The sequence below is a fragment of the Echeneis naucrates genome, chromosome 19 (assembly GCF_900963305.1).
Source record: "Echeneis naucrates chromosome 19, fEcheNa1.1, whole genome shotgun sequence".
Taxonomy (NCBI): Eukaryota; Metazoa; Chordata; class Actinopteri; order Carangiformes; family Echeneidae; genus Echeneis; species Echeneis naucrates.
Window position 1 is genome coordinate 9724248 of NC_042529.1, and position 27423 is coordinate 9751670.

Genomic DNA, 27423 nt, shown 5'->3' on the forward strand with positions numbered 1-27423 from the left:
CCTCTAACTCTCCCTCCTCTTCCTCCTCCTCTGCATTTGTCGGCTGCTTGCCTCCTAACACAGTATTAAACCACCCACATCATCTCACCATTCTCCATAAGAGGAGCAGTGCTGCTACCACCCACAGTCCTCTCTGAAATATCTCGAACAAATAAGCTTGAAATCTTTCATATTTACTTTTTCTAACAATGTTGTTTTATGGTAGTCATCTTGTAAGTTGCCTGTATTGTTTTTTGTTTTTCTTCTGTATAGTCAGGCTTAAAGCAGATGCCTATAGTTTAACATTCATTTGTATGTCTTGAATGCATACCAGTAGGGTGAGGTGTATTTAAAAATGCCTGGAGGACTGTACTTGGCTCTGCTGAGATGTCAGATATCTACCAAATGGCGTATTCTGGTTTTTATAGAGCTATATGTTTGCCTAAGGTACAGCAGGGGTTAAGGATAGTATTAAAGCCAAGGCTAAGGTAAATATCATGTGTGATTGTGCTGGCTTGAAGTCATCTTGATATTTAGGCTAAATTACAGGAGTGTCAGGACTCTGGGACAGCGATGATTGTAATCTTGTGCATGACCAATCTGTCAGCTCTACTTCCTGGCCTGATTGCTATGTATATCTGTGTTTGTGTGATCCTTGTTGGGGGAGAGAGAGAAAGAGGGTGATCCTTCTGTAGCAAGACAAGAGGTGACTCCATCTGTCTGGCACCTGAGGATATTTCCCTGCAGCTGGTTATTGGCATACTCACTGGTATCAAAAATTTGTGTTTACCTATGTTGACATACGTTGCTAAGGAAAGATTTATTGCATAATTGTTGTTATCTGGAATGAGCAGGAAGTTGGACCCTGAGAAGACCTGAGTCTAGGCCATGTTCATGAGTCAAGATGAAGCAGTGCCAGTTCATCAGTTTTCCTTTGGGATTTAATGACCTGTAGATGAAGGGTGAAAAATTTCGAAATGATGCGTGAGCATCCTGATGGTACATGCCTAAAAGAAAAGTGATTTGAGATGATGAGAGCACTCATATCATTTGAATTTGTCACCACACAAGTTGGCAGACAAACTGGCACCTAATACTAAGAAACAGATGTCCCCTTATCAGTTTACAGGTGTTCTTAACTATCATGGCTATTTGGAAAACATTTTGGTGTCTTAATCCTTGTCGCCGATAAGTGAGGAAAAGATATTGTAGTATATTACTCAGTCACATTCACTGAATGGCATTTCATTCTGTCATTCTCCTCTTGAGTCAGTTTAACTGTACTCTTGTTTTCCGTGACAAGAAATAAGTCTGTCAAACACAAAAATGTTGATGGCAGAGGAAGAGAATTTGCTTCATAACCAAAAATGAAAGTAGGCTATTAGTCAGCGGCCAAAAGAAGCAAATATTTCTTCCACTGTGTCATAAGGGAGAATGGGATGTTTTGCTAAGCTGTGGAATGGCCAAGAGTGAAGGATGCCAAGGGTGAAAGGCATACATGCATGTATGCATGCATGCGTGGAGCTTACCAATTACCATTTTCTAAACAGAGTTAGTTCCTAATGAGCACTGTTGTAATGCTACACAACATCTGGACAGAGATCACAAAAGATATGAACACAATATGGTAAGGAGAAGCGAGGTGGACCATAGAAATGCAGTGTTGAACTTTCAAAGAACCTTTTATTTTGAAGGCACCTTGGCCATGATATTATGTTTTCCATCAGAGTGGGCTAACTGGAAATAGTCTTGCCTCTTGCCAATTTGCCATTTCTTTGTTAAATTGCAGTCTGTACTTTAAAAAAGATACAACTTTGAAAAATAATTAATAAATAGATACTCCAAGATACTACAAGATTATAAATTATATTCTGTTAGATTTTATTTGTATACCCAGAGTGAAATGAAACTAAATAATGAAAATGGAACCAATTAAGTATGATTAAGTAGTCTGACAATATTTTAATGCTTTTAAAAATAATTATTATATATAATTATAATGACCGTGTAAAGATAATTACTTATAAAGTTGAATGACAGTTAATATTACCAATCTATAGCACTACTACTAGTCAAGAGGAACCAAATCTTTTTCTGATTCGTCTCTTGTCCCCTGAGACTTTGCTGAATGACTCCCATCGAGACAGTATTCATACCATTGTCAGAACAACTTCAGAGACAAGAATAAGTTTATGCTGGCTTCATAATTTCCATGCTATGATCACAAAAGCACACTTGTTTGGGCCTCTTGTCTCTCGGTCATTTCCTTGTTGAGCGTTAAGGGGAGGAGTGGCTCTATGGACTGTGGCGGCTGACAATCCCACATTGTGTGAACTGGCGCTGCTTCACAAAGGGCCCATTGTGGAGAGTGGCGGCCTGCGGAGAGGGGACTTGGTCTAGGGTAGGTGACAGAGAGAGGTGTGGATTCAGGGGCCTGGGTCTGGGGGTTTGAGCAGCGGTGGCAGGCCCAGAGCACAGACTAGTACTGGTGCTCAGTTAACAACAGTGCCGGTTCAGGGAGGGTGCACACGTGTGACAGGAGTCCCGTGCTGCTTGCCTCCCAGCTCCAATGCAAAAGGTATACTGTATTCCCACACAGCCACCAAGTACTTCATATAAGCACTCGAATCTCTCTCTGAGGTGAGCAGCTTTATCAAAATAGGCTTCGAATCAGACCTTCTGTCAGTTTCATTTATTTTCAGTGTCCTAGAGAATCCAATGCTGTGATTATAAAACTGAGGGCTTAAGCTACTTGTACAACTGTTCCCAGAATTTGAAATATTTTGCTGTTGATCCTCTTCTGACTCTAGCTCAAGGACAAGCCCTCATGTGTAGTGTACTCTTGATTTGTTTACACAGAGAGATGGCTTGAAAGTCCAAAGTCATACTCCACAACCCCCACCCCACCCCCTTTTTTTTTCTATGTTACTTTTACTTCCTCTTTGACCACCAGCTCAAGACTTCCTTATTTCGTCCCTGCCTTGTACTCTGTATGTCTGAGAGTGACAGGGCTCTCAAATCAAGCTGACGCCAGTCCCTCTGTCCACTCTGAAGCAGCCCTAGGCCCTCGCCCAGCTGTCCCACGGTCTATTTGTCCCTCTGTCAAGCCCGGCTGTTGCCCTGGCCTCTCACCTCACTATCAAGAGCTCTTCAGTGATGAACCATCATCATCAGTGAAGAGGCTATAGACATAAGAAGTTGAACCAAAACATAATGGCCAACTGAGTTGTTGCTTCTGTGTTTTGCCATAGTACAATTTGTAAAGGTCATTCCAGCTGTCATGCTAGGCTGCCTTGCTGGTCAGGCCTGGGGGGACCAACCTTGTTCCAATTTGCTGTGCCAAATTTTAACACTGCTCTCCTTTTGCAATCCAGATAGCAGAATGAAAGTGACATTTAGTAGTGAAGTAAACATGGCCTCTCATCTGCCCTCAGGGTGGGATTACCACAAACTGTTAACTATTGACTTCTCTGTCCACATGACAGGCCATCCACAGGCTTAAATTGCTCCCTAACTGACAGGCTATGGTTAGGTTTCACAAATTGTGTCCTTGTGTTAGATTTATTTGGTCAGTGCCTAACTTGAATGTGATGCCTTTTAATTTTGTTCCCAACTCTATATCCTAATATATTCCGATTCACTCAGGACTGTAATTTATCATCTGTGGCTAACTAGTACTTATAGCTTGGAACCACTGTGGTTTCTTGGTGTCTATAATTCAGCCTGTATGTTTAGTGCAGTGAAGGTAGTCCCCAGAGGTTGTTCACAAAGTTTCCCATTTCCAGTGTGCACAGTTACACAGTACTTATTTACTTCACTTACCTGAACAAATGGAAGTCCCTCAGTCAACATAAAACTATCACTTCTTGTATTGCTTGAGTAAGTCATACGTAGATTAGACAGTTTTCTGAGTCAGTAATACTTGCCATGGCAACATGCTCAAATCTTTGCCTTGTTAAAGGTGCTGCCTTTTTAAGTGTTTGATTGACAAGTGCTCTCAGAGAGCATATTTTTAGAAAAACTGAGCCAGGATGTTTCCATTGATTGTAAATGAGCCGTGTCCACATACAAAGCCATTGTATGCTTACATAAACCTGCATGTAAAACCTTAAGGCACTGTACACAAAGTGCACCACAAGTCCTGTGGTAATGTTATTTATGGCTGACAGATGGCATCCCTGTCAGTGTGCATAGTTGAGTTTACACCTCACAGCTAGGCGGCATCAGACAGATTAAACTCAAAACCGTGCGGTGAACCCATGAACTTGAACGGTTTGTAAATGGGACTGGCAGTCTTTCTAACATTCATGCTTAGCTTATGTAACAGGGATGACGCTGTTTTCACTTAAAATCAATTCATTTCATCAGCAGCTTCAGAAAGTACATCATTTCTGAGCTTCTGAAGTAAAAAAAAGCATATATACAAAAACATATACATAAACATATATATATTATATGTATAGATAACATATATACATATGATTTTGTTCAGTTTTTGCCTTATAGTGCTACAGAATTAATTGAAAGAAACAAAAATATTATAATGAATCTGATGAAGAACTTTATTTCGTTCACTTCCTGGACTGTTACAACAACATGATCTGCTCCAAGCTTGCCATGTGGAAAGATAAGTGGTCACAACTGTTCTCTTCCCCCCTTTTAACACTGTCTATGTTTTTCCTGTAATGTCCCACAGCCCAGCACTTTACCCCAAGGTACAATCAACATGAACCAGTGCTCTGATGTCATCGATGGAGAGACCAGGACTGGCCAGAAGAACTCGTTGTGCATCCTGACCTCTGAGAAAGAGTACTTCATACGGGCTGAATGTAAAGAAATCATCAATGGGTAAGGAATGTGAGCTAATGGTGTAGGAATTACATGTAAACAGCTTGTCAGTATGTCTACACAAATATCATGTAAAATAACAGGGACTTGTAAGATGGTTTGTGTTGCCCCCCTTTTTTATGCTGTGGATAGGGATGTCAGAGACTCTGAAAGGGAGAAGATTTGTGCACGAATGCTATGGCAGCCAAATCTGCTCTGCCCCCTGCTGTCTCTATTGGGCTGTGCTTTTCAGAGACATGAAATCCACACTGCAGTGACAGTGCACATTCTTGAACTGCTCCCTCTCTCTGCCCCTCCAGCCCACTCCCTGTGTTCACAAAATCCTTGTGTGCCTGGAAACGGATCACAATACAGGAGCTGTAGGCTTCATAAAATGGTTTTCTGTTGTACCGTCTCTCCACTGGTGTACACTCAAACTGTATTCCTGCACATCTCCCTGGCTGTAGCATAGATATTATGGCTATTCTTAGGGAGCTGTGACTCACAACACCCACTCTCCGTTGTGCTACTTGCTCTCTCACTGTACATCTTCCACTCTCCTGTCATCTTGCTCCCAAGTGTTACTTCTTGGACATCATACTATGTTTGTCCACAAGCATGACTTCTTTATTATGTATGTATTATTTTGTGTGTTTTCTTTAGGTTCCTTAGAATTGACTCATGATGTTCTGACTCATGACATTAGATACAGACAACTCATTCACTTCTAACTGTGCACTTATTTCTGTCAATGACACCAAATGCTTTCAGTTATTATGGAGTGGGTGGAGTGAATATATAATATGTGACTATTATTAGGGCTGACATTAGTACATATGAGTTTGGTATTATTTTTTCAGCATCATGATTTTATTCAGTCAGTTTCATAGTACAGCAAAACTTGACATGATTTAATTTATCAAAGTAAATCATGAGCAGTTTAGACTTTTTGTAGTTTTAGGTCATACATTTGTTTGTCCCAGTTCCAGATGAGAGTATGACATCTCTGTCCTTAGTCATGCATTGATCCGCTAGTGGTTCAGGCTTTGTATAGTCTGCATCTACTACATTTTGACTACTTACTATTTGTAGGTGGCAGGAGGTTCTGACTGTGTACCCCAGGACCAACAAGCAGAACCAGAAGAAAAAACGCAAGGTTGATGCACCCACACACCAGGTAATACACCCATTAACACTACCTATGGTGAAGTGCTATTACCTGACTCACACTGAAAGAGACAGAAAGAAAAAGTTAGTAGATGTCCAGATGAAGATCATGTGATGTTTTGCTGCGGTCACTTTCTCTTTGGTACAGATCGGCTCTTGATGCATTGGCCAGCTTGAACCAGAGAAATCCTGTGCAAAGCTGTGCAGCAGATAACGATGCAAGAGTATACATGACCAGCGTGCTGAGATTATTCAATTGAGGCGATCAAATCAAATGCGGACCAGATAGAGCAACATTTTGATTTAAAGCTTGTTCAGTATCTCTGCGAGTTTGAGAACTAAGTATTAAAATTGAACTATTTCCAAATGACAGACCGTAAAAGTTATTTTTGGCTGCCAGTAGGATTTCATGAGTGGATATGAATTTATACCAGCACTATTAGTGATAAACTGGATATTATATACAATGATCCACATGTGATAGCTGAGCCATTGCTACAACAAAGAAAGAAAAAAAAAAAAAAAAAAAAAAATATATATATATATATTTTTTTTTTAAGGACAACATGTGCCATACAGCTATGTAGAATGGAGGCGTTTCACTCAGTTAAACTACACCAGCTGTTGTCCCCTCAGAGATATATTGTTTTTCTGCCTGTGACATGCTCAACAGATTATGCAATACATATTTGCATTCTTGAGTCACAAGATGTGGCAATCTTGATGGATGATTAGATCACATACCTCATGCTCATCTTAATTAATCTCAGTGGTTGTTGGTTTAATGTAGTAAAAGAATCCCAGTGGTAATATTTGATTGTATTGTGGTGGTTGTGTATTACAAATGTGTGCATTATGCTGTTAGTAATGAAGTTGCAGAACAGACAACAGTATTTTCATAAATATACATCACCTGGTTAGTTAACAGAAAACATTTGTAAGCTATCCAAATATTTCTGAGCAAACACTGAAGATGACGGAAGCCTAAACTAACATTCAGCAGAAACCTCCAGCAATATGACCACCATGCTCTCACTTATAAATTTACTGGTTTGCTCTTTTTCATCATTATGTCCAAAAGCTGCTTCCACACTTCCAGATCTTTGCAATAACTCCCTCTTAGATGATCATTGACTTTCTTGGTCTTGTGAAAACAATAGCTTTTTTTAATTGACGCCCTGAGGAATTTTGACGCAGGAGTTCCAAAGGCTTGGGACTGTAACATTGTGATATTTGAGTGTTTAAGGTCTACATCAACAATTTAGCACAGATTTTATATGAACATCACACATGTGCCCTCAGAGAGCGAGTCAGTGTGTGCTCAAGCAGTGTCTCAAAAGGCTTCTGGAGGAATGAAGCAGTAGTTTAAAGTCACGTCTCTTGAAGCAGAGACATTCTTACTGTTAAATGGTAATTCAGCAACAGTCAAACCCCTAAGATTAACCAATTTTCCTACCGTGAACCTTCGCAGACCACGAGTTTGTAGATCTTAATAAAAATGTACTTCAGGACTTGGCCATTGAATCCCTGTAAGGGCTATTCATTAGCTGACATTGCACATTCACCATTTAGGAGGGAGAGCCAGCCAGGGAATTCCTCTTTGGAGAGCATTAAAGTCCCTAAAATGGATCTAGAAAGAATGAGGAAAATATATCAAATGAAGTGGAGCCACACAAAACTGATGAGCTAGAAGTTAAACATGTCACATTCAGAAGGCTTGCAGCAAGGTCAATGCAGTCTATCATCTGTCAAACACACAGTGCTCAAAGGAAACAATTGAATGTATGAAGTGTTTGTGTCTGTGTAAGATTGCATGTGGTGATATAAGGATTTCCCTGGTAGTGAGGAAAAACATGACTACTTAAAGCTGTATTATCATAGTAATGGCTTCAATGACAAAGTGCAATATACTGTAGGAATATCATGAGAAATTTTAGAGAGCACCCATTCTGGTATGCAGTTTCACCCTTTCCAACCTCCTTTTTGATAAAAAGCCAAATGTGGTAAAATGACGACCAAAAAAAAAAAAAAAAAAAATCTCTTCAATGTTCATTGTGTGGTTCCACTAATTATACTACCCAGAGTCATTTGCAGAACAGTGGTGACACAACAGTGGCACTGCGTCCCAAGTGAACCCCATGATTTATTATGTCTTCTTTTCTTTGTTAGCAGCAATACTTGAAGTTGCAGATCCCTTTTACTTTAAAACTATCTTAAAACATTTTTTCATGTGCTACTAAACATAGACATACCTTATGACAGGGACACATAGTAGACAAGACAGCTTTCTATATGTGCAGCACTTAAGATCTAACATTTTCAAATGACACAAAATTATCACTGTTTTTTGCTCAAGGAGTTAATGAAATCTACTAGCACAGTAAGAACAGGAAATCTTTTTTTTTCCTTGTCTCAAATAGGTGTTACTCGGAATAACTGTAATCTCAAATAGTCAAAGCCAAGTCGTATAATTAGCGTTGATAATGTGTGGGGTGATTAGGCTTTCACTGTTTGTTGCCTGCCAGTTCCTATCATTGTCAACCAAGCTGTTCAGTTGTTTTGGGATAAGAACATTTTCACAGTTAAACAAGTTAAGGCTGAAATTTTCCATGCTTCATATTTCCATCTGAAAGATCTCCTCCCTGGAGTTACTGGATACATATGCTCAGGGATGGTTATAAATACTTGAGCACAGTAATATGTTTGCTTTCTGGGTGGTGTTCCTTAATTTAAAGCACCTGACCTTAAGTAGACAAAAATTGCATGACAGGAGACAGTGATAACTGCTTGTGTTACATAGTGTAACCGGAAGTGTCAGTACAGAGAAGAATCTCAAAGAGTACTTTGAGATTCTTCTGTGCATAAGTACTTGTAATAGTAATTGACTTGATACTTATAATGAAACATAACAGCACATAGAAATAATATAGAAACTGTCGAGTCGTGGAGACAGATTTTGGCTTAACCTGTATTGAATAAAATCCACACTGCATAGCACGTATTAACATCAAAGGCTTTTTGTGATTGGCAGGGTGGAGTAACTCCAAGCCAGTGTTTTTCCACTGAAGACATGAATGGACACCCAGTGAGTTCAGCTTGGCCAACCTTGTTTTATGTGCTGCTTCACCCTCAAGTGGCTTTAAATCCCAACTCTAATAATCTATATTTATTCCGATCCCAATCAGTCCAGGTGAAGGGTGAATAAGGACATGCTCTTTGCTTCTCTCTGATTCTGAAGGAGTAATTCTTAGCACAAAAGCATGTTTGTGTTGATTGAAGTAGACTGATTGAAGAATAGTTTCAGAGGTCACTGTGCTTCTTTCTCTCTTTTCTTAAAATTTCAAATGATTCTCTGGGTTTTCTGATCAAGGGACTTACAAGAACATTAAAGTTTGAACACAACCGTGCTAAATATTGAGCTTTGTTTGTATTCACTAATTGGGGGAGACGATCTATGGTTTTTGTCATTGAAATTGGAGTCCAATGTAGTCAAACTCTTCAGAATACCCTTGTTCTGGTTTTTATTCTTTGTACAGGTGTGTTTGAATGAAATCCTGAATGAAATCTTTGTTCTTTGTCAAGATGTCCAGTTCTTTGTCTTTCACATGCATCCTCTTTCTCTCTTCCGAGGATTTTACATTTTATTAGTGATAAGAAGTTTTTTTTGTTGCTTTGGATATTGGATCAACCTGACACTTGCACATAAATCCAACAGTCAAAAACAAAGAGATAAACAGAGCAATTGTGCGAAATCATGAGCCACTCAAGACCAGCAGTCTCCTCCTTACCTCTCCAAACAAGAGAGATCACTGTGCTATGCCAGGGATTGATTTCATTGAATGGCATCATGTTAAACAGAGAAGGAGCAGCTGCAAGGGTGACTGACACATGATTTAACATCATTGGAGTTGAAAGTAGGCAGTTATTTTTGAGACTTTTTTTTTCCACTTTGCAGTGTTTAATTGCTCTTTAATCTTTTTCCTTCCTATATTTTTTTTTCTGCAGGATGTGTGACCTTACCTCCAATTATGTCATTTTCTCTTCTTATCCACTCCTTCCAACCCACACCCCTACTTAGGAGCCTGGCCCCGCCAAGGTGACAGTGACCAGCAGCAGCAGTGGAAGTAGCATCCCATGCCTGCCCAGTAGTATTGCCAGTGCTGAGCGTGTCCCGATGAGCCGTGCCACTCTGTGGCAGGAGGAGAACCGCTGGAGCAGGGCCGCCATCCCCTGCAGCCGCAGTGCCTCCTGTCTCAGCCAGCTGAGTCAAAACCAACCAGACCACAGTATCACTACTCAAGATGGTGAGGACTGATAAAAGCATGTGAATTCTTGAGAATAATGTAAATATAATTCAGCTTTTGCTTAAGAAAAGGGTAGCTTAATCTTGTTTTGAAACTACAGCATCAGACTTTTCATTAATTTAACCATGTAGCTGTAATTGTTTGAATCAAATTTTATTTAGCATTATTAACAAAGTGCTTTGGGTGTTTCATGTCAATGGTCCGGTCTCCTTGTTTTAGATGGTGGCAGCGTTAGTGCTGGACGTAAGGTACGAGTTGAGAGCGGTTACTTTTCCCTGGAGAAGACCAAGTCGGAACCTTCTCCACAGTCTGCACAGCATTCCCAGCCACCCCAGCCACCTCAACACCTGCCCCTGTCCTCTTCAGCATCATCCTCCTCTTTAGGAGCTCCCAGTCCCAGGTACAACTCTGAGTCAGAACCCCAAACTTCCCCTTGTCAACCTTCCCAAGACCCCCTCCCTTCTTCAGGTGCACTTGTTTCACCCAGCTACTCCACCATCAGTTCCTCCCAGAGCTCGCTGGACTCTGAGCCTAGCGGCAGTACAGCCACCTGGGAGGGATGCAGTGGTGGTGGAGGGAGCAATACTAGTGTCAGTGGCGGAGGAAGCAGAGTAGGCCGTTCTGGCAGGGAGTATGCTGCACTATCGGATGTGCCACGGGCTCGCAGGCTGAGCTACCGAGAGGCATTCCGCTCGGAGAAAAAGCGCCAAGAGCTGAGGGCAAGGACACGGAGTCCTGGCAGAGAGGAGGTGGCGCGGCTGTTCGGGGAGGAGCGCAGGTGAGAGGTTAAAGCAGCAAGTTGCAAAAAATATTAGAGACATTTTTCATGCCTTGGATGTGCTTTCCGATTGATCAGATCAATGCTGAACCCGTACAACATGGCAAATATATGAATTCAGATAGACCTCTGATAATGATGGCAAACATGATTGACAATCATTAATGAGCCACTGCTCATAAACTCTTGGCACAGTCCTAAAGCATATACTAGGAATCTATTAAATGCAGCTCATGCATCACTTGAGACATATGGCATTGGAGTATTTTCATACTCCCCTGTGACTACTGTCCCTGAGGCATTCCTACTACTTTAGCATGCTGCTGCGACTGTACCTGAGCTAAACAGTGGTTTGCCATTAATGATCTGGGATTTGAATGCACGTGTTTCCTTTTTTTTTTTTTCTATTTGTCTCTACCTTTTGCTCTTGCTACTTTGCTAGTTTGTTTTATCATTTCAATCTTTTCCAGGGGCTTCTGAACAGAGCTTCTCAGATCTAATGCTCAACCAACCCTTCCATTCCTGTCCCAATGCTGTTCCCTGCTGGTCACCGCTGATTCCTGCTTTCTGTCATTTCATCTCTGCCCGGAAGCATACACATAAACTGTTCAATGTACCTGGTTTAGCATTTACACTTTGCACAATCAGACATGCTAATGTTTATTGGAGTTGGTTATACAGAATGTTTAGTCTTTCCTTTCTTCCGCAGACACAAATATATATACATTAACAAGTACACTGCTTTAAGGTAACAGTTGTGTTGCCATTGCTGCTACTTCTCCAATTTGTTTAATCCCATCCTAGATATTTTCATTTTCTTCTAAATTTCAGTCTCTTGTAACACTTCTTTCTATCCTTTGTATATCTCTTTATTATTCTTCTGTTCTATGTTGCACATTCATGACCACAGAAGGTATTTGAGCCTTGAATGACAGTGAACATAATTTGAGTGAACACTGCATAGTAATGGCAGTAAATTCTGCAGACAATAAACTGACACTACTTTCATACTGCTTTCATATTAAGCTTTGGTCTTGTTTATATGCTAACTGATTCCGCCAACATTTCGGGTTGAAGTGCTGCTTTATTATCTTTTTTTAAGAATAGCTGGTTTAATTTACTACAGTTTTTTTATTATCTTGATATTTTGCTCATTTTCATTTATGCACATGAAACATGTACTATGCAATGAGTACATCTTTAAAAAGAACAACTTTTTGTGTGTCTAAGGCGTTCTCAAATCATCGGCCGGTTCGAGGAGGGTCAACATGAGCGAATGGACAACAGCAGCTCCAACGAACCCTCTACTAAAACCGTGCAAATCCAGAGACAAGGTCGCAGCGAGAGACGCTATCTGGCTAACAAACATGTATGCTGTTCAATCACAATCACACAGTTTAGTGAATTTAACATGTACTATTTGGTAAGAGTCAGAAATAATTTCCACACTTAGATTTTATGTAATTACTTGTGATTTCTAATGCTAATTGTGTAATTATAGGAGATGTCACTAGATGCAGGAAAAGATCGTTCTGTCCCTGATGTGTCCAGTTCCACTTTTGCCAATTTAAGAAGAGCCAAGTCACTGGATCGCAGAGTGACAGAGTCTTCAATGACTGTGAGTTTGACATACTTCTAAAGTATATGCAAATCATCAGTGCACAGACATAATATTTTTCTTAAAACAAACAAAAAAAGTTTCAGTTTTCTGGCACTAGCACTTCTTTCCCTTTCATCTTCATAACTGGGATTAGAGTAACCTACTACTTGTTTAAGGTTGCACTGATTTCCTCCTGACAGCTGACCCTTACCAGTCTGACAAACTGCCACTGATCTCAAGTTTGTTTAGACAGGGGTGATCCAGTCAGCCTGTGGTTAGTCTCTCTGGCTGAGCGGCAGCTGCCAGAACCCCCACCCACTGAAAGACACACGCCTCCGCACTCATGTACACACCAATGCTGCCATGCCACTAATAATTATAAATAGCATTAGCACAGAAGCAGGCGCAGACGTGTGTATGTCCCCAGGACAGACGAAAAGAAACAGATTGTCAACATATGAAGTTAGGGCTGTTAGCTGTCAGAATGACTCTGTGCCAGACGGTGACACCACACCTGATGAAGCTCAACAGAAACAAGGTATTGTTGAGTGAGTAGTGGGCAGATTTTGGATGAATAATTCAGGTCTATAAACAGATTTGAGCTTGGTTCCAATGTGCAGCAGTTTGTGTTTCACAGGGAAAGTCCAGCTCCTGACAGTTGATCTGTTTGGTCCAAGAAATGATACATTTACTGATTGAGCTGAGGTGGCAGCCTAAATGTAAACAAATGCACATAATGGCATCAGTTATTAGGGAGGTGTCTCTTCTACATTTTCATCACATCACTGAGTGAGCAGTGGCGTTTACTTGATGGGGACTTATATATATATATATTTTTTTTTTCCCTCAACAAAATGCTATCCATGTTTATGTGTTTAGTGTCTTTTTTTTTTTTTTTTTTTTTACTTTTATTTATTTATATATATTTTTTTTTAATCACTCTGGTTTGTCTTGATTATAGCCAGATCTGCTGAACTTCAAGAAAGGATGGATGACCAAACTGTATGAAGATGGAATGGTAATGTGTTATCATGAGTATGATTAAATGCTTTTCCCTTCTGCTGAAGTGAAGAGAGTCATAGTGAAATCCACTTTATGGCTTCTTTTTTCCCCACAGTGGAAGAAACACTGGTTTGTCCTGACAGACCAGAGTCTGAGGTACTATAAGGACTCAATAGCAGAAGAGGTTTGACCTGTCTTTAAAGCCAATAATATATTCTTTGATTATTTATGTGAGTTAATCTGCCATTAACATTTTATTTTCTTGCTTGTTAACCTCCTTAGGCTTCAGAACTGGATGGAGAAATTGATCTGACTACATGTTATGATGTCAAAGAGTTCCCAGTCCAGAGAAATTATGGATTCCAAATCTTGGTGAGTGTTAATTCTTGTCATGTCGTCAATCCTTCTGCATCATTAGTCAAAAGTAAAGATGAAACTTGTCGTCTGAGCGGTTTACCTCTGCTGTCTCCTGTGAGTCTATAAACAGCTTTAGACACCATGTTGTGCAACTATAGATATCAGGTTTGGCCATTTCTCTTTTTGAAACAATTCTCATGTCTGTCATGAAGGCTGTTACTTGTCATCTCTTTGTGAAAGGCTGACATCATGGTCGTCTAAATCTGCAACAGCCGTTGCCATCCTCACTTGTCTCTCATGTGCCCCTCATCCTTCACAATATGTCATACAATCAAAGATCCTGCCCATGGTTTAAAATATGAAAGAATTTTACTATGGTCCCCAATGACAAGCCAGACATGCTGTTTTGATACCATTGTGAACATAGTGTTTATTTTATGTAATCCTTTGGCTATTAAACATTTTTAGCATTTGTTACTGGCAAAATGTTTAGTAGACATTTATAGTTGCTAGGAATGCAATATTTATGCATGAGGTGCCCATTGGGGTTTTGTTCTTGCCACTTATAGATGTAAACTTCCCATATTAATCCTACATGAGGATAACAGCAGGTTCAAGGTCATTTCTTTTGTTTACATTTGCCTGAAGCAGATACCACAGCTATTTTGTGGAGGAAGTCAGAAATAGAGAAGTCAAGGGGATCGTTGTCTCTTCGGCTAAGAACAACATGGGTTAAGTGTCAAGAAATTAATAACTGTAGTATTTATATCTACTCTCAGTGTTCAGACTGAAGGTTGCTTTTGTTTTGTCATTGGCTTAGCCTTGGTGTAGATTTGAACACAAGTTTAAATCCAGATTTCTGTAATGAAGTACTTAGTCTCTTCATGAGTATGCTCAGCACTGTGGCCTCAGAGGTTTTAATGCACAACTGTGGTCTAGCACATATCACTTACATGCCACTAGAGGTCACTGTACATCACATTCAATTAATTCCACACAATATTGTTGAGTGGTAAGACCATCAAAAGTAGAAAGCACCAGTTAAGTGTATCTATTTATATAAAAATCTTACATTTAGCACAACTCATATGATGTGGTATTTGTGAAAGTGGAAAATTATACATAAATGGTCAAAAGTGTCTCCTTGAGTCATATATTACAGAGTCGGCCATAAAGGTGAAATCATTGCATTCCATTGAGAAGACGTTGTATATTCAGTTCATCTGAACCTGGACTTTTGGCAAGCACGTTTAACTTAAAGAATCAGTTGTTTGTTAAGCTCGAAACATATACTGCATTTGGTCTTCAGCTCAACAATACTTAGTTTTCTACATAAAAGAAATGGTTTGACTTAAAATTTCATGCCTCTGCTAGACACAACATTGTGGTAAATTGGGGGCCAGCAGTATCAGTGTGGTGCTTTGACGCCCTGCTTTTATACAAGTGTTCATAACCTGACCTCATTAAATTCAATAACACAGCCCGACTAAATCAAAGGACATTAAAATGCTGAAATGACTGCATTCTGTGTGCAAGTGCTATAGCTACCTGCTAATACAGGTTTGACATGTTCTGAACTAAAACTACTTTTGCAAATAGTTACTTTCTAACCAGAGGTGGTTAGAAAATATGCATTTACTGATGCCATTAGCTTTGCTTTACAGTCAGTGAAAGAAATGTGTGCAGTTCCCCAAGTATTTATTAGAATTTTTTATACATGGACCCGTGTTCTAATTTTTTAAAGAGGTATTTTAATCGGTGTGTTAAGGTCATACCTTTCTGCTTTCAGTGTAAAGAGGGAGCATGCACCCTGTCTGCCATGACCTCTGGAATCCGTCGCAACTGGATTCAGGCCATTATGAAGAATGTGCAACCCACTATTGCCCCTGATGTCACCCGGTAATACCCCAAGATGATTAACATTTTGACCACCACCAGATAAAATAACTCCTTTTCTCACTTATTTTATTTTAACTCCTCTCTCCCCCTCACCCTCTCCTTCTTTCTCTTCCTCTTTCAACTGGTTATTTCACACTGCTTCCAGGAAAAACATCTCTCTGAAACTATCCGTTCTGAAGCCCAGGTTGGAGTGCTTATGTGTTGAATATCTCCCCCTCCTCAAACAGTGATGTAATTGCTCAGCAATGTCAGCCCCAGCGTGTTTGTTGTCCTACTCTGTCATATGATTGTTGATTAATGTCTCCCTGCTGGTCGTGCCACTGTAGTGACACGTACTGCATTCGCATCAGCATACCAGAATAATTCACCCAACCAGCCCTCGTTACCAACAGAGACTAATTTCAATCATCCATGTTATGTGACTGTGTCTCTGTGTCAAAACAGCAACAAAATAAATGAATTCAAGTAGGTGGAGGCCCTGAATAGATGGAGAAGAGAGCTGGGATATATCAGTTTTCTTTTTTTTTTTTTTTGGGAGGTGTTCCAAACCAACAGTTTTCTTTTAACTACCTCATCCTTTATTTCCCTTTTTTATTGCAATAATTTAGTATTGCCTATCAAAAGCCTGACCACATATGACCACGCTCTGACCTGCATTCACTGGCTCACACACTTTCTCAAAGGGGAGAATAAGTGATATATTTGGCATTTCTGCACAGATACCTCTTTTTCATTCTTGAGTTCTGTCCCTTCTCAATTTCCCCTTACTCACTCTTCCTGACACCTCCACACAGCATGGTAAAAATAGATCATTCTGTCAGGTCTCCCATTTAAAAATGCTTGGGCTCGTGTGCAGTTCGTTTGCAAACACGTTCTTCATATTAAACCATTATGTTACAGACACGATAATAACATGGTAATCCCAAGTCAACGTCCACCACCAGACCTACCGCTGATCATCACTTGGAAAACCAAGCAGCTTTCAGCCTAGTGCATAGAGTGCCTTTATAAATGTTTTGATGCATTTCACAAGTATATTTGTTTGTTTGTAAGTCAGGGTATCTGCAGGTCTTGAAAAGTTTAAAATAAAGTAAAATTATAGCCTATTAAATCCAGTTTTTTAGAAAATCTTCAATGTTTTCCCTCACCAGCCATAGAGAGTAATGTCAATCATAATTTCTCTTTTTATTTGGGTGGTTGGGAAACATTAAAAACTAAAAATGGGATTGCTGTGATGGCAAGCTTAGTGGGCAGGAGGCTGTTCAACCCTTTTTTTTTGGGGGGGAGGGTTCAGCCTATCATTAGAAATTATTGTCCAATAAAGCCAGAAAACACTGAAAAAATTTGATAAAAACGTCCAGGCCTCATCATCCATCCAATCTTCAGATCATACCTCAGTATTGGTACAGATTGGTACAAGATATTAATGAACCCTGCAGAAATCCTGTCAGTGCACTGTTAATCAATGCAGCGCTGCCAGAACTGTCTGCCTTCTTTTGTCCAGCAAAGCTTTATGTAATAAATGAATTAAAAAAATTTATGTGTTTTTCATTTGGCATTATGTTTTTGTCCATTCAGGTCCCTCCCTGATGAGAACCTAAAAGCCCAGGTTATGTTGGAGCCATGTCCACAGACCACACCCGAGCTAAACCTCATTTCTGAGGGCCCCAAGTTGGATGTCCACAGACAGGCAGCTGGTAACAATGTCTCTGTCATTTCCTCTGAGCCCCGTAAGAGCAGAGTTCGTGACCGCAAACTAGAAGGCCATTCTAAGACTTTTGATTGGTCTGAATTCAAAATGGAAAAGACAGAGAAGCCTGTGAAAGAACGAGCAGATACTGTCGACCTCAGCTCATCATTCTCCACAACCTCCTCATATTGCTCTCCCTCCTCTTCACCTTCCTCATTAGCGTCCTCTCCCATCTCTACCTCCTCCTTCCAAACCTCCTCATTATCAAGCGCTCACCCACCTCCTATGACAGAAGAAGCTGAAAAGGAGATTGCCAGGAGGGGTGTCCCTCCACATAGCACAACCAGTGCAACTCACATGCCAAATACTGTCACTGTTACCATGACTTCCTCGCTAGACCCAATGCCACCAGAACAGCCATCCATGCCTGAACATTCAGAGCAAGGACAGATGGAAGTAGACCACCCCACAGCCATGCATCCTGCAAGTCAGGATAAGAGAGATATCAGAACCTCAGGTGTCCATGAAGAGATTGAACAGCGCTGGCATCAAGTGGAGACAACACCGCTGAGAGAGGAGAAGCAAGTACCCATTACCACAACGTTAGGAAACTCGGGTAACGCCGACAGATTGCCTGCAGATGAACTTGCTGCACTGCTCGACAAAGAGGTGTGTTTACTGAATGTAAACATCACATTTATGCTGTTAAAGTACATTGCACCAATGATTAACTTTTTTTTTATTTCTTTGTTCAGTTGGGACAGAAGCAGAAGGAGCTAGATCAACTTCAAAAGCAGAACAACCTTTTAAAAGAGCAACTGGAAGACGCGCTAGGGAGAGAACAGAGTGCCAGAGAGGGCTATGTACTGCAGGTACAACAGTCATCATCCATCAAACAGGATCGAATGTTTTAAACAAGCACCATGTACAAGAAGTATTGCAGTAGGAATTTTACACACATATTGAGCATTAAAATGTTGAAATAGTATTGTAATGATTTCAAGGTACACTTAATATGATAGAGTGATGTGTGGCAACTGTAATTTATGAAATTCTACTAACAGGTGTGGGTGCTTATTCTCTGAAACTGTTTCGCATGGTTGTGGTGTTCTTGGCATGAATTTTCACTAACTTTTTATGGAGTGTCACATCTCCTGGGAAAACAAATGATTTGATCTGATATGCTTAAGGTAAGCAACTTGATCAATGGGTCTTGCGCTGTGCTTTTTCCCACTTATTCATCTGTGCCTTGTGTGTGTCCTTTCCAAGCTTGATATCTGCATGCTTTTTCTTTTGTCTCATATTGCATACTTAACTAATAGCTGGTTTGTTTTTGTTTTTGTTACATCATCCAAAGATTAGGTATAGTTTAATATTGTCACAGAAACAGGTCATCATGTTTACTTTCTTCAAGTTGCTTCAGTAGGTTTTTATTTCAAAATCACTGTTATTGACTCACTGAGGGTTTGTTTTTGTTTGCTGGGGGTGGGACATTCATTCCAACATTTTATTTCAAAGTCACCTCTGAAAAAGCACAGTGGAAGCTTTGGAACACACTGATCAAAGAGATTCTTATAACGAAAAGCAAAATACTTATATTACTGGTAACCTTCGAGATGTGGCTCTCTGTGTATCATAGGGAAAGTAAGGGGATGTCATTAATTAAACTGTCTCATCAATCTTTTTCAAGAGTGCAACACCCCCTTCCTCTTCACCACACAGAGTGCCGTGGCAACGCTTGCACAGACTTAATCAAGATTTGCAGGGTGAATTGGAGTCCCAAAAGCGCAAACAAGACCTTGCTCAGCAGCAAATTCGGACATTAAAGAGAAGCTACACCGAAGCCCAGGATGCTGTGGACCGCCATGAGGCTGATATTCAAGCTCTACAGAGTAAACTGGCCTCTGCCATGGCTGAGATCTTGGCAAGTGAGCAGGCTGTTGTTCGAATGCGCAATGAACTTAAACTAGAGCAGGAGCGTTCAAAGGAGCAAGAAGTGGAATATGGAAGAAGTGAGGCCACACTACGAGCCCAGCTGAAGGACAGTGAAGACAGACTTCGTGAAGTAGAGGCCAGTCTCCTAGAGAGAAACCAGGCCCTTAGGCATCTGGAACGCCAGCAGGCTCTGCAACGAGACCACATGAGAGAGGTACAAAGGTTGCAGGAGAGGTTGCTAGAAGTGACTGCTCGATTATGTGCTACTGAAGAGGGCCAAGCTCTGAAGGAGGAGCGCCTGAGGAAGGAGCAGCAAAGTATGCAAGAAAGTCATGAGAGGGAAAGACAGAATCTTTGCAAAAAATTAGCTGAAGCTGAAATGGCACAGAAAGAGATGGAAGACAGACTGCTCGAGGCTGAGCAGCAGGTAGAGGCTCTGCTGAGAGGGCGGCAGACCTCTGGAGGAAAAGAATGCAGGGACGAAATGTTGAAGTTGCAAGAGGAGTTGGCCCAAAAGGTTGACATGGTTGAGTCATTGAGAGAGAGTGTGCGTAGGCTAGAGGAAGAGAAAGGCCATCTCACTTGCCGCTGTCAGGAGCTTCTTAACCAGATTGCTGAAGCAGACCGTGAAGTGAATAAGCTCCGCAATCGACTGGAAACTGAAGAAGCTGATTACTACACCCTGGAACATTCTTATGAAAGGGCTACACAAGAGTTTCAGAAAATGAGCCAGTTTCTTCGGGACAAAGAGGAGGAGATCCGGCAGACTAAGGAAATGTATGAGAGACTAGTGGAACGCAAAGAAGAGGACCTAAAAGAAGCACTTGTTAAAATGACAGCACTTGGCAACAGCTTGGAGGAAACAGAACAGAAGCTGCAAGCTAAGGAAGAGCTTCTCTGTCAAATAAGTCAAAGCCTCTTGGATAAGGTCGCGCCTTGTAGTGCTGAAAAGGATCTACAAGCAAAGCTTGTGGTTGCAGAGGGCCGCATTGCAGAACTAGAGCAGCATCTCAATGCCCTGCAGCTGGGCTATGCTGATCTACACATGGAAAGACAGCAAATCCCAGAACAAAGCAAGAGAGGAATTTTGAAATCATCTGCCCCTTTATTGCCAAACACAGAGCTTTCACTTTCCTTTGACAATAATTCCAAGAAAGAGAACTCAGATGATAAGGAATCTCAAGCTAAAAGATCAAGGATACGGTTTTCTAGTATTCAGTGCCAAAAATACATCAGCTTAGACAGCCTGGTCACAGACCATGAGAGAAGTCCTTTTGTGGACACAGGACAAAAGGTTGACAGAGATGTAAATGAAGACATCTGTTTAACAGAAGGAAATATCTCCTCTGATATCACATTCCCACATACTAGTGACCCGGAGAAGTTTATCTCCATTATACATGCCCTAGAGACCAAACTGCTTGCCACTGAGGATAAGCTAAGAAATCTCACACAGAATCTAGAAGAGCAACGAACAACCCAACCAGATGAGATATCAAAGGTGGATTTAAAATTGTCAGATAATAAGCAATACCCAGGGAAAGAGTTTAGTTGCCATAGTGGAATACAGAGTAGTGCCGCCAATAAACATTACACCAAAGCCCTGACATGCGTGGAAAATTGTCGAGAGAAAGTTAAGACTATTCTCAGTGGATCTCATGATACCACTGGATCACAGCTGCATTCACTGTCAGAGATAGAGAGTGATTTGTTCAATGCTTCACTGTATATCCAACAAGGACAAAAGACATTAGAAGATCAAATACCAGTTGTTCATCAAAATCAATCCCCAGAGACTGTAGATAAAGAAGCTTTGCACCTCTTTGCCAAAACTTTGTCTTATGAGGCTGTAGTTTTAAACAAGATGGCTTTTTTAATTCAGACTTCAAAGTTTGACATCATACAGGCTCTTGCAGACATATGGGAAGACATAGAGAGCATTAAAAGGAATGACAAAGATTGTTTGGCTGTAGTTTATGCCGATGTCTTGACCAGGAAGTTGATGCTAGAGAGTGCATTTTGGAAAGAGTTGGAGAAAGCTGAAACTGATGTTGCTCAATGCAAAGAGGGTGCATTGAGCAGTGTGTCAGCTGATATGGATGCTGATGCCACGATCTTTAACACCTTCATTAAAGCAGAATTGGCCTTCTCTGTTCAAAACCTGAAACTTTGCTATGAAGAAAAATTCAAATTACTGAAGCGGGAGTTGACTGACGCATACAGTAACCTACAGCAAAGGGAAATGGCTTTGAGAGCAATTATCGAAGCTTCCAAAAGGCCTGATTTGAAAAATGTAATAAAAGAAGTCAAAAATAACTTTGGGTTCAGTAAACAACAGCTAGCTGATATTCGACCTCCTGAATTGGCGCCATACATGGAGCAGATTGAAATGGAATCGGCTGAAGATTTGGCAGAGGAAATCGTGGACAGGCACTTGGCTGAAGAAATGCCTTCTTGTGGAGTTGATTCACTTGAAACATTGCAAAATGCACATGACATCCTTGCTAATGAACTCCAGAGACAGGCAGCAATCCTCCATAAGTATGCTCAGGAGTTGGAGAGTGGTGGTAACCATCCTGGACTGGCAAAAATGATCCACACACTTTTTGGTCACCAAACTTCACGCAACTTCACAAGTACCTCTCTGTGTATGCGTGAAGCTCTTATCCAGGCTCAAGTGGCTTATGTGGCATGCAGATTACGGGCCATGCATGAACAAGACCTGGGCTGGTGCAAAGAGACGGGTCAGAGCATGGAGGCTCTTGTCCAGCAGCATGCCCAAAACGTCAGTGCAATCCAAGAAAAATACAAAGCATCCTTACAGGAGGAGCGCCTGAGCTTCACACAGACAGTGAACACGCTCCAGATTGAGAACCAGACACTAAAAAATGAGATCAAGAAACGTGTGAACCAGATCTCCCAGCAGCAGGAGCAACTGGCCCACCTGGAGGAGCATTACCAGAACGATACAAGAGAGCTGAATGAAAGGCACAAGAAGGAGCTACGGCAGGCAGAGCAAAGCCGTGCTTCAACAGAACTAGCACTCATGGAGACGATAGCTGACAGCCAGCGAAAGTTAGAGCTTCTGCTTTTGGACATGGAAACTATGAAGGAGCGACACGAGAGTCACGTGAAAAAATTGGAGGAGCAGTTTGAACAGAGGATCTGTGAGCTCCAGCTCATTCACAACAATGAGATTGAAAAGTTATATTCGGAATATGAGGAAAATATTCATTGTGTCAAAGAGAAACTGCCTGATCAAAAAGAACTGGAGGTCTCCCACTTGCCACCGTGTGATGAGGCAAATGTGCCAATGGAAGAGGAAGAACATGGAAGGCAGGAGGATGCACAAACTGTGTCCGAAGTGGACTCCATGGTGGTTCTGAAAGACCGGATCCAGGAGCTGGAGACTCAGATGAACACCATGAGGGATGAGCTGGAGAACAAGCACCTTGAAGGAGATGGAGCCAACCTGAGAGAGAAATACCAGAGAGACTTTGAAAGTCTTAAGGTTTTTGTTCTTTCAATATTACCTTAGTGAATCATTTTTTTGGTTTTAGTTTTTTTTTTTTTTTTTTAATTATTATTAAAGGAGAGAGTAGTAGATAGATGGCGAAATACATAACTTGTTGCTTCTATCTATCTATTCATATTCATATTAATGAGGGTTGTGGAAGTGGTCTGATTTGCGAGTCCAAATATAATTTGCTGTCCTACCTTATCAGTCCTTTAGCCTTTAGCCACATTAGCAGTCTCATTCCAGGAGTGGCATTGTTACTCAGCCCATAGTCTCAAAGTTCCAAGCATGATAGGGTCCATTATAAGATAATTAAAAATAACATTAATTTTAAAATTAAGCTCTTCATTCTGAACATATAGCACATGTTGCAATTTGGAGATTTGGATTCTTTGTGTCCCAGAAGTATTCATGCATTATAAGTGGAAAAATGTGTGCTTCAACCGATCACATCCCTAGTGTTTTTACATATTTAAGTACAGCAGTCCGTTGCAGTTAGTCATCACACATCCACGCAGTGACAATAAACAGCTGTCACGACGTTGTTTACTCCTTCTAGCTTGGCCCACCATTTCCCACATTCAGTAACAGAATTAATGAATGGTCTCTTAACAGAAATGCAGCCTTGTTAATATAGATTTTCACTTCTTAAACTCACTCTTTTACTAATATATCTGGCTACAGATCATAAAACAGCTTGCATGGCTTCTGTCAATGATTTTCCATGACATAACATACCATGTAGTACTCTAGTATTTATATTTCACTCAGTCACAATTTGAAATGAGGTGAAAAATTGTGCAAGCTTAAATAAATAAATGGAAATGTATTTTGACAGAATTTTGAACCTTTTCTGTAGGCCACTTGTGAACGTGGCTTTGCTGCAATGGAAGAAACTCATCAGAAGGTGATAGAAGACCTCCAGAGGCAGCATCAGAGGGAAATTTCCAAACTCATGGAAGAGCGAGAGAGACTGTTAGCTGAGGAGACTGCTGCAACAATTGCTGGTAAAGAAATCTACTCTTTTACCACAGCTAATTGTTGTACTTAAACCAGATTATGTTATCATTAACTCTGTGTAACCTATATGTCATATAGCTATTGAAGCTATGAAAAATGCACACAAGGAAGAACTTGAGAAGACCCAGCGCTCACAATTAAGTGGACTGAACTCTGACATCGATGAGCTCCGCTTACAATATGAGTATGTCTTGAACAAAAACATGATCTACAAACTACAAGGCAGCAATTTCTGGAAAATGGAATATGTTTATTAAATGACTATACTAAATCAATGTTTAAAAAAAATGAGGTTAAGAGCTTAAGATTGTTTATCTCCTCATATTAGTGGATGATGGATAATGAATCCCTATAGCCATAAACATCAGTAGTGAACTTCAGTTGACCATGATTACCTGACTGTCTAGGGAGGAACTGCAGTCCATCCAGAGAGAACTGGAGGTGCTGTCAGAGCAGTACTCTCAGAAATGCCTTGAGAACGCCCACCTTGCCCAGGCCCTGGAGGCTGAGAGGCAGGCCCTCAGGCAGTGTCAGAGAGAGAACCAGGAGCTAAATGGTCACAACCAGGTATGAATGCACACATGCACATATATGTACAAATGTGTGTCTGTCCGCAGAAATGTAGCACAACTTTATTCTGCCAAACAGGAATTGAATAACAGACTGAGTGCAGAGATTACTCGGATGCGATCCTGTTTCAGCGGCGAAACAGCATTGTCACCACTCACCCAGGGCAAAGATGTGTATGAACTGGAGGTATGTGTAAACACATCATGCGAAGAAACACACATACTCATAACTTACTTTTTAATTTTACGATATTGTTTCCATCTTTAGGTGTTGCTGAGAATTAAGGAATCAGAGATCCAGTATCTTAAACAGGAAATCCATTCTTTGAAAGATGAACTACAGTCTGCTTTAAGGGTAAGTAAAACAAATTGTCATCGATTGAAGTTATGTAGGTGTACTACTTAATGATTTAAAATTAAATCTAAAAAAAGATTACATCATTGATTTTCATTTCTTCAGGACAAGAAATATGCGACAGACAAATATAAAGACATATATACAGAGCTCAGCATTGTGAAGGCAAAGGCTGACTGTGACATCAGCAAACTGAAAGAGAAACTGATCATTGCCACAGAAGCTTTAGGTGAGAGGACCGTGGATGGAACAGTCACGTCTGGATATGGTGAGCAGATATTCAGTGTACCTGTTTTTACCAGTTCAAGGACTTGGAATTACACTTGGTGATGCCATCATGCAACTCTGTAACAATGGGGCCTTCAATGTGTTTTCAGATATCATGAAATCTAAAAGTAATCCGGATTTCATTAAGAAAGAACAAACAACCTCCAAGCAATTGAGAGGAGTAAGGTCAAAGGTGAGTGTTCAATTTATTAACCTTAATTTGACCTCAGATCTAAACTGACCATTCCATTTTGCGTGTAACAGTGTGTTTCAGGGCTGCGCTGTGCAGATTTTGTCAGTGTTGACTGTTGTAACGCCACTACCGCCTCGTGTAGAAATGTGTTTCAGAGTTAGCTGATCTGGACGTCACTGCAAGACTCTTGTCCCATAAGTTGTCATTTATCTGTGTTGTCCGTCAGTCTGTCACTGAACAGGTCTCATGGGATAGCTGACACTCCCATTGTGGGGTGATTTCCCCTCAACCCCTGCACCAAGATGTGCTGTAGGTATAGCATGAAGTAGAGCAAAGCATGCACTTACCACCCTCGCATGGTCTCCCTTACCACCCCCCCTTTCCTTTTTGCTCCAACCTGCACCTCCCCTCAGATGAATATCACAGTTGTGAGCATTAACGGTTCTTGGTATGTCGTGCAAAGAATTCTGTGGTTCCAGGCTTTTCCCTTCCAATGTGCTTAACCTGACAAATTGACTTATTCACATTTTTCCAAGAGTTAGATAAGACAATCAATATCACCCTCATGTCCGTTCATGTTCATTGTGAAGCTATAGTTGGCAGCCAATTAGCTTAGCATGAAAAAATTGCGAAGGTAAGAAGTAGATCTACCAAGACAAGGGAAAAATGACAATCTGCTCCTGTGAAGCTCACCGATAATCTGATGTCTTGGTTGACCCCGTTACCATGCATGTTTCGGGCTATAGCTTCATGTTAAGCACACAAACTTCTCTGGTAATCCAACTCTTTACGAGTAATATTTAATATTAACATAGGCTTCCTGAGTGCAAATGTACAGTAATGACAGGCAGAAGTACAAACAGCTTGTAAATATCGGTCTTGTGGACTAATGAACTATCTCATGTTGTCTTATGGTGGGATTTGAGGTTTCTTTTTTTATGTAACATCTCACGTTTCAAAATTCCATTTTTAATTTTTCTGTTGATGTGCAAAACCTTCCATAGTGACTGTTGTGTTTCGTCTGTTTGTGATTCTTTGAATCAATGTTGAGTCTTGTGTACGCCATGTGGTTGTGTGGCATGAACATGTTACAGTATAACAATTTTTTTTTGTCGTCTCTAAAAATGAAGGGCGTCACTAAGAGCAGGAAAATGTCTGTGATCGACGTCCGCTGTTTGGTGGTGTTTGTGTTTGAGTTTTTAATGCTGTTTTTTCCCCACATGTGCCTTTATCTGTATAAAATAAATAACTTCATTTTCCTTCTCTTCAACAGAGCCTTAAAGAGGGACTAACCGTGCAGGAGCGCATGAAGCTTTTTGAGGCAAAAGATTCCAAAAAGATTTGAAAAGCAGGAATCTGAAGTTTCTTTTCTCTTTCCCGGCCTTGGTTTTTGGTCCGGATGCTAGTCGTGCCAGCATCAGCTCAAGATTCGATGGATTCTATAAAGGTCAATTCTTTACATGGACCTGCTGCTTCCATGCCTCTGATAAGTTGTCATATAATATTTTTCGATTTTTTTTTTATTTTTTTTTATAGGAAAAAGTTTTAATGAATCAATCCTGTGTTAGATTTCCTAAAAACACATAGATGTATAATCTGTCCAAGCTGGAGATATGTCAAATCAGCTGTGAGAGGGATACACAATAGCATTTTATTGATCCTCCACAATGCCAAAACTGACAGCAATACAAAGTATGAATAATATATATTTCCCAGTATGAATTAAGAATCTGCTGTATTTCATTATTGTTGCAGTTTCTCTATCTAATAATTTTTTATGTGTTTAATGTTGCACCAGTTCTGTTGTACATAACTACTGGATATATGTAAGAGTATGGTTTTGCTGTTGATTGTTGGGGCATCTGCTGTACTATAACTATGGTTTGATTGATAGTAGAAAACAATGTGATGCTAAACTTGCTTGTGTTTGAGAGTTTTATAAAACTGGAGTGTCTGTGTGTGAA

The 27423-nt window shown here is 40.5% G+C and overlaps 1 protein-coding gene across 8 annotated transcripts in view; it reads left to right on the forward strand.

The window, feature by feature from the left end:
* mprip (myosin phosphatase Rho interacting protein) overlaps positions 1-27423 on the forward strand; it is a 42297-nt gene extending 14874 nt beyond the window's left edge. Inside the window, exons 4-26 of one of the 8 annotated variants that reach the window (XM_029527297.1) lie at positions 4676-4827; positions 5899-5983; positions 9005-9058; positions 10052-10277; positions 10497-11055; positions 12286-12424; positions 12557-12673; positions 13617-13673; positions 13773-13841; positions 13940-14029; positions 15804-15913; positions 17492-18272; positions 18359-18475; positions 19294-23049; positions 23915-24062; positions 24154-24259; positions 24483-24642; positions 24724-24831; positions 24913-24999; positions 25105-25267; positions 25377-25459; positions 25686-25768; positions 26733-27423. In XM_029527297.1, the coding sequence (XP_029383157.1) occupies positions 4676-4827; positions 5899-5983; positions 9005-9058; positions 10052-10277; positions 10497-11055; positions 12286-12424; positions 12557-12673; positions 13617-13673; positions 13773-13841; positions 13940-14029; positions 15804-15913; positions 17492-18272; positions 18359-18475; positions 19294-23049; positions 23915-24062; positions 24154-24259; positions 24483-24642; positions 24724-24831; positions 24913-24999; positions 25105-25267; positions 25377-25459; positions 25686-25718 (7200 nt within the window). In that variant the 3' untranslated portion in view covers positions 25719-25768; positions 26733-27423. The remainder of the gene's footprint in view (positions 1-4675; positions 4828-5898; positions 5984-9004; positions 9059-10051; positions 10278-10496; positions 11056-12285; positions 12425-12556; positions 12674-13616; positions 13674-13772; positions 13842-13939; positions 14030-15803; positions 15914-17491; positions 18273-18358; positions 18476-19293; positions 23050-23914; positions 24063-24153; positions 24260-24482; positions 24643-24723; positions 24832-24912; positions 25000-25104; positions 25268-25376; positions 25460-25685; positions 25769-26732) is intronic. The other 7 variants (XM_029527296.1, XM_029527301.1, XM_029527299.1 and 4 more) reach the window with 7 other exon arrangements.